This window comes from Chenopodium quinoa, unplaced genomic scaffold (genome assembly GCF_001683475.1).
Source record: "Chenopodium quinoa cultivar QQ74 unplaced genomic scaffold, ASM168347v1, whole genome shotgun sequence".
Lineage (NCBI taxonomy): Eukaryota > Viridiplantae > Streptophyta > Magnoliopsida > Caryophyllales > Amaranthaceae > Chenopodium > Chenopodium quinoa.
The window spans coordinates 3,254,618-3,262,583 of NW_018744633.1; the positions used below are offsets into that span (position 1 = coordinate 3,254,618).

The window sequence follows — 7,966 nt, forward strand, 5'->3', positions numbered from 1 at the left end:
TGTCTAAGGTCACACTTTTAACCTATTTACCTAACTAAATCATCACAGCGGACTAACTTAATTCACCGTGCATGAGATACAATATAGCATAAATTTCCAAATTTTAAAGGATAACTTGACAATTAATTGACCTATATGTTGGCAGATAATTAAGAAACATAAAGAAAAAAAATAAATGGTTATTAAATAACCATGCATTACCATTGAAAATTAAAGGTGTTTCCAAATATAGGGAAAAATAACTAATGGTAATAAATATTGCAGGCTAAATTTTAAATGACTTAGGTTGTTTTAGGAAAACTATAAATTGAGCATTTCCTTCATTTGTATGTAATAATTTTCAAGAGAAAATCTGAGAGAAGAAAAATAACTCAGAGAAAAGAGGGGTTGTGTTTTTTGCACTTTGGTATAAATAGACATTTTGTTTATGTAATTTATTTCTCCCTCAAATTTGATTAAATAGAAAATTTGCATTATTTTCTTAACAATTGGTATCAAGAGCTTGGTTGACAATTAGTCCACATTACGATAAAAATAAAAACGATCCTAAAAGAAAAAGTCAAATTTGAGTGGGAGAAATGGCTGCAGACAAAGGAGAAGTTAAACTTGAAAAATTCGATGGTAAAGATTTCGGATTTTGGAAAATGCAGATTGAAGATTATTTATACCAGAAAAAACTCTATCAACCTCTGGAAGAGAAAAAGCCAGATGGCATGCAAGAAGCAGAATGGAAGCTTTTAGATAGACAAGCACTCGGAGTTATTCGATTGACGTTATCACGCAATGTGGCGTTTAACATTGCAAAGGAAACCACAACGGCAGGTCTCATGAAAGCTCTCTCTAATATGTATGAGAAGCCATCAGCCTCCAATAAAGTTCATTTGATGAGGCGGTTGTTTAGTTTGAGGATGTCGAAGGTGGATCGGTAGCTCAACACCTTAATGAACTCATTTCTGTCACAACCCAATTGAGTTCTGTTGAAATCAAATTTGATGATGAAGTATTAGCGTTAATACTTTTATCTTCCCTGCCACATAGTTGGAATGCTACAGTCACAGCTATGAGTAGCTCATCGGGAAATAACAAGTTGAAGTTTGATGACGTTCGTGATCTGGTTCTTAGTGAGGAGATTCGACGAAGAGAATCAGGTGAATCTTCATCCTCTTCAGTATTGCATACAGAGTCAAGAGGAAGAAATTTAATCAGAAGGAATGAACGCGGAAGATCAAACTATCGAGGACAATCCAGAGATAGGAGGTCAAAATCCAGGAATCCAAATAATTTCCAAAACTCAAAGACTGTGGAGTGTTGGAATTGTGGAAAGATTGGGCACTATAAAAATCAGTGCAAGGGAACACCAAAAGGCAAAGAAGTGAAGGCAGAGGCAAATGTCACTTCTACCGGAGAAGGTGATGATGCGTTGATATGCTCATTGGAGAGCAAAGAAGAGTCTTGGGTATTAGACTCTGGAGCATCGTTCCATACTACTTCTAATAAAAACTTTTTTGAGAAGTATGTCCATAGAAACCTTGGACAGGTATACCTTGGTGATGACCAACCTTGTGATATTGTTGGTCAAGGTAATGTCAAAATTAAGTTAAATGGGTCAGCTTGGGAGCTGAAGGATGTCAAACATGTTCCCGACCTAAGAAAGAACTTGATCTCAGTTGGGCAGTTGGCTCGTGAAGGTTACACTATAATCTTTCAAGGTGATAATTGGAAGATTTCAAAGGGAGCAATGATAGTTGCTCATGGTAAAAAGAATGGTACTCTCTATTTGACAGCTGGAGCGTGTTATTCGATTGCAGTTGCAACAGAGAATGAAAATTCCAAGTTATGGCACCAAAGACTTGGTCACATGAGTGAGAATGGAATGAAGATCATGCATTCAATTAGAAAACTCCCTATTCTAAAATCTGTGAATTTAGACATGTGTGAAGAATGCATACTTGGAAAGCAGAAGAGGGTAAGCTTTCAGACATATGGAAGAACTCCAATGAAAGAAAAATTGGAGCTTGTTCATTCTGATGTGTGGGGACCAACAACCACCCAGTCTATAGGTGGAAAACAGTACTTTGTGACTTTTATTGATGATCACTCTAGGAAAGTATGAGTTTACTTTCTAAAATACAAGTCCAAAGTGTTTGAAGTTTTCAGGATATGGAAAGCTAGGGTTGAAAATGAAACAGGTCTGAAGATCAAAAGATTCAGGTCCGACAATGGCGGAGAATATGAGGACACCAAATTCAAGAAGTTTTGCTACGAGCATGATATTAAGATGGAAAGAACTGTGCCAGCTACGCCTCAGCATAATGGCATAGCTGAGCGGATGAACCGAACATTGACAGAAAGAGCCAGAAGCATTCGTATACAGTCAGGTCTACCAAAACAATTATGGGCAGAAGCAGTCAATACAGCAGCTTACTTGATCAATCAAGGACCATCAACCCCATTGGAGTACAAATTACCAGAGGAGGTATGGAGCGGCAAAGAGATCAAATTGTCGCACTTAAAGGTATTTGGTTGTGTAGCTTATGTGCACATTAGTGATCAAGGCAGAAATAAGCTTGATCCTAAATCAAAAGTTTGCACTTTTATCGGTTATGGCGAAGATGAGTTCGGATACCGCATTTGGGATGATGAAAGCAAAAAGATTATTCGTTCAAGAGATGTAATTTTCAATGAGAGAGTCATGTACAAAGATAGGCATAAAATTGAGAGTTATGAAACAAATCAAAAAGAATCTACATTCATTGATGAAGATTATGTCCCAGACAGTACGATGCAAGAGTACACTATCATAAGTACTCCGCAACAAGAAGAACAGACTGTAAAGGGCAGTACATCGCAATCAAATGACATACAACAACCTTCTTGTCCAACTCCTACACTAAGAAGGAGTACTCGACCACGTGTGCCTAATAGAAAATATATGAATTATTTGTTATTAACTGATGATGGGGAACCAGAAGATTATTATGAAGCATCCCAGACCAGAGATGCTAGAAAGTGGGGGCTTGCAATGAAAGATGAAATGCAATCCCTGATTTCAAACCAGACATGGGAACTAACTGAGTTACCCATAGGTAAGAAGGCCCTTCATAACAAATGGATATATAGAGCAAAAAAGGAGCACGATGATTCCAAGAGGTATAAGGCTCGACTAGTTGTCAAAGGTTTTCAACAGAAAGAGGGAGTTGATTATAATGAGATATTCGCTCCTGTTGTGAAACTCAATACCATTAGAACAGTGTTGAGTATTGTTGCAATTGAAGATCTTTATCTCGAGCAGTTAGATGTGAAGACTGCATTTCTTCATGAAGATCTTGATGAAGAAATATACATGCACCAGCCAGAAGGTTTTATAAAAAGTGGGAAAGAGCAGATGGTATGCAAACTTAAGAAAAGTTTATACGGGCTAAAACAAGCCCCAAGACAATGGTACAAAAAGTTGATAACTTCATGCACAAGGAAGATTTCCAGAAGTGCAACGCTGACCACTGTTGCTACTTCAAGAGATATCAACCCAGTTATATCATCCTATTACTTTATGTTGATGATATGTTAATAGCAGGTTCTGATATGAATGATATTATAAAGTTGAAGCATCAATTGTCAAAGGAATTTGACATGAAGGACTTGGGTCCAGCAAAGAAGATTTTAGGAATGCAAATCACAAGAGATAAGCAGAGAGGCACTTTGCAGTTATCACAATCAGAGTACATCAAACGTGTTCTTCAGAGATTTAATATGGGTGATGCTAAGCCTGTTAGTACACCGTTGGCGAGTCATTTTCGTCTATCAAAGGATCAGTCCCCTCAGACAGATGAAGATAAAGAATATATGGCCAAGGTTCCTTATGCCTCGGCTATTGGAAGTTTGATGTATGCAATGGTTTGTACAAGACCAGATATTGGACATGCAGTGGGAGTTGTAAGCAAGTTTATGTCCAATCCAGGAAAAGTCCATTGGGAAGCTGTTAAATGGATTTTGAGGTATTTACGAGGTACAATTAATAAGTGTTTGTACTTTGGTAAAGGTGAATTGAAAATACAAGGTTACGTTGATGCAGACTTTGGCGGTGAAGTCGATAATAGAAAGAGCACAACGGATTATGTATTTACAGTTGGAAATACAGCCGTAAGTTGGATGTCCCAACTACAAAAGATTGTTGCTTTATCCACTACAGAAGCTGAGTATGTGGCAGTGACCGAAGCTAGTAAAGAGATGATATGGCTTTAAGGTTTGTTAGATGAGCTGGGGTTCAAACAAGTGAATAATATTTTGTATAGCGATAGTCAGAGTGCTATTCATTTAGCAAAGAATTCGGCGTTTCACTCAAGAACAAAGCACATCGGTATTCGTTATCACTTTATCAGGTCTCTTCTAGAAGATGAAGTGTTAACTCTTAAAAAGATTCTTGGCAGTAAGAATCCAGCAGACATGTTAACGAAAACAGTGACGATTGACAAGTTGAAATTGTGCTCAACATCAATTGGTCTTAAAATGACAGAAGACTAGTTGAGGTTCTACTCCTTGGTGTGAAGACAGATTGAAATCAGTCTTCAAGTGGGAGATTGTTGGCAGATAATTAAGAAACATAAAGAAAAAAAAATAAATGGTTATTAAATAACCATGCATTACCATTGAAAATTAAAGGTGTTTCCAAATATAGGGAAAAATAACTAATGGTAATAAATATTGCAGGCTAAATTTTAAATGGCTTAGGTTGTTTTAGGAAAAACTATAAATTGAGCATTTCCTTCATTTGTATGTAATAATTTTCAAGAGAAAATCTGAGAGAAGAAAAATAACTCAGAGAAAAGAGGGGTTGTGTTTTTTGCACTTTGGTATAAATAGACATTTTGTTTATGTAATTTATTTCTCCCTCAAATTTGATTAAATAGAAAATTTGCATTATTTTCTTAACACTATCTTCATCCAGCTAAAGATGCTATGTGTTAATTGTGTCAAATATTAGTTATTGCAGATGCATAACATTCCTTATGCAACCCTAATCAAATCATTTAAGCCGGAGATCAAAAACACCAGGCCAATTTGGAAGTGCACATCACCACAAGTTACTGTGTAGCATGTTAAATAATTTTTTCCTTTGTTGTTTATGTTGGAAAGGCACAACAGACACATCAACTGAAATCAATAAAAACAAACTCACTATATACATGACAATTGGCCAATAAACCATATATAGGCACGAGGAATCCATTTGAACATGCGACAATAAACAACCCACAATCAGCATGCCGAGTAGCCGGGGCACTACCAACCCAACTACATGCAAATTTGACATGAGTCAATGCTATTTTTTAAATATATATTTTTTAAACAAGTTGCAGACAAAATCCAATACCGTAAACACTACTCACTTTATCACTTTACTGCGTGTCTGCATTCTTTATTTGGTGACCCAAAAGGGCCATAACATTGTGCTTATTTCAAATCTTGTTTCATGCAAAATTTCCTTATATTCAAACTAAAATTCCATAATCATCCTTTAAAGTCGATATCAACATGTAATAACTGCACAAATCAACAAGGCCAATTAAGTGCATTTTTACTTACTCGCATTGTTGAGTCAAACAGAAAACAAAATACAGTATATTTTGTAATGATCCTGAATGTACTTCACACATAATTTTTAACCTTATCAACTTTTCTTAATTTTCGTAAAAAAAACGAAAAACGAACACGTAGTAATAAACAAGACTATTGAAGTAATTAATTAAAAACACAAAAAAAAACAAAAACCAAAAAAGTTGAATAAAATCCAAAAAGACAAAGAAGAGTAAAAAACAACCCATAATAGCATGAATAACCAGTTTTCATAAAATGAATGGCCCCACATTGCACATGATCATCTCATATTCTCATCTCATTTCTTTCATTTTTTCAATTTCAAAAACTCCCCCCCTTTAACAACCACCTGGACAACTTTTTCTTTACCCTCCAATGCCATGTCATCAATCTGTGTCAACCCATTTTCCCCCTCTTCTCCACCGTCCGATCTCCCTCCCTTTCATCTCCCCTAACCGTCCGATCTCCCATCCTAATCCATCTAATCTTCTTACAAACAAAATACCCTTATTATAAATATAAATATTATTCACCCCCTTTATTTCCTCACTCACTCACTCTCTCACTCCACTTTCTCTCTCCTCCATACTTTCTCTCTCCTCCTAAATCATGGCTTTCCAAGATCATCACCCTTCTTTCCCAGATTACCCCCAGGTAAAAACGATTCAATTTCATGTATTTTTTATTTTTTTTTTTAATTTATAATTTTGGTATTTTTTGTTGATTAATTTGGTGTTGATTATTTTTGTTGTTGTAGATGATAATGGGGGCAATAGAAAGGTTAAACGAGAAGGAAGGTGCGAGTAAAGAGGCGATAACGAACTACATAGAGTCAAACTATGCAGATCTGCCACCGATTCACGCGACGCATGTGGGGCACACGCTGGAAAAGCTGAGACAAACAGGTCAACTCATGATGTTGAAAGATGACACTTATATTCTCAATGATGAGCAACAAGAGGAAGAGGAATTAGCTGATGATGAGCCAACTAATGGGCTTAGTGAGTCCATAAAGAGAGGACGTGGGCGCCCACCAAAGCCCAAGGGAAACACTCCTACTGGGCCGGGCCCAAACCAGCCTGTTAGGCCCAGGGGTAGGCCAGCTAAGGAGAGGGACCCACTTGCTCCTGTGACTCAGCCCATTAAGCCGCCTTCTTCTGGTAGGCCACGTGGCAGGCCAAGGAAGAATCCTTCGGAAGTTAGTGTGACTAGTGTTGGTGGGGCCGGGATTGGTGGTGTGAAGAGGGGTAGAGGTCGTCCGAGGAAGTCTTGAGGGGTATAATGGTAATTTCGTAGGGTTTGGGTGGGGGTAGAATTGTAAATTTGTTGTGGGAGGAAAAATGGTGATGATGATAATGATGGTGTAGTTGTGTTTGTTTTTACATGCCTTTTGAATCTTTAGATTAAAAAAAAAAAAGTTAAAGAAAAAGTAAAAAAAAAAAGGGGGTAAATTCTTGTGATGACAACTAATTTTATTTTGGGTATTTTTATTTTTTTAATTAAAGTTAACTTGAAAAAAAAAAAAAACTTTAGTTTCTGATTGGTAGGAATTTTTTTTTTTTTTTTAAAAAAAGCTGAGGATCTTAAGGCATGCTTAAGAGTATTTTAATTTTATTAGGAGGAGTTTAGAGTAGGTGGGCCCCTTTTTGACTCTTTATTTTTATTTAATTTTAATTTTAGTTGTAGTAAAATTGTGTTAATGTAATGGGTTTATGAATTGATGTGATATATAAAAAAGGAACATTGGATTTCATGTGGTAGGATTATGATTGGATGAAAATGGTTATTATAATTATTGATATGATTTTATGAGGAAATAATTGTAATAATGTTGGTTTAATGTAATTGGAAATTTGATAATGAGTTGGTTTTGAGAGGATGTAATCGACATAAAAGGATAAATTACAGTATAATTCTTTTAATCTGGACCGCAATTTGTGACATTTAATGTGGGTTAAAATCAAAGTATCATAATCAACGTAATCATTGTAATAAAGGCTATATTTGGTTCATCATTGACAGTAATTTCTGTTGCTGGCTGTAAATTAATGGAAACAAATTATTTGCATTGACTTTTTTGTGGGTTAAGAAAATGTATCACAATATTTATTTTGTTCCTTTTAAATGATGTAAATATCTTTATTTTGTTCCTTTTAAATGATGTTAAATATCTTTAAATTTTTATGACAATCTTTTCAATTTACTCCGTATAATTGTATAATATTCCGTAGATTGCGCATTTTGTATGTTTAATACTACGGAGTACTTTCTTCAAAAAAAAAAAAAAAAAATACTACGGAGTACATATACTCCGTACATTGTATGTGTATTGTGTTTCCTCAAAAAAATATTTGTGATGACAATAATATTA

General features: G+C 35.6%; 1 protein-coding gene across 1 annotated transcript; it reads left to right on the forward strand.

The window, feature by feature from the left end:
• The first annotated feature begins 6,112 nt into the window (after nucleotides 1-6,112).
• On the forward strand, nucleotides 6,113-7,471 carry LOC110701030 (HMG-Y-related protein A-like). Its single transcript, XM_021878611.1, has 2 exons — nucleotides 6,113-6,249; nucleotides 6,353-7,471. The coding sequence occupies exons 1-2, from the start codon at nucleotides 6,205-6,207 to the stop codon at nucleotides 6,866-6,868; spliced, it is 561 nt and encodes a 186-aa protein (XP_021734303.1). The 5' UTR covers nucleotides 6,113-6,204; the 3' UTR covers nucleotides 6,869-7,471.
• Nucleotides 7,472-7,966: the final 495 nt, after the last annotated feature.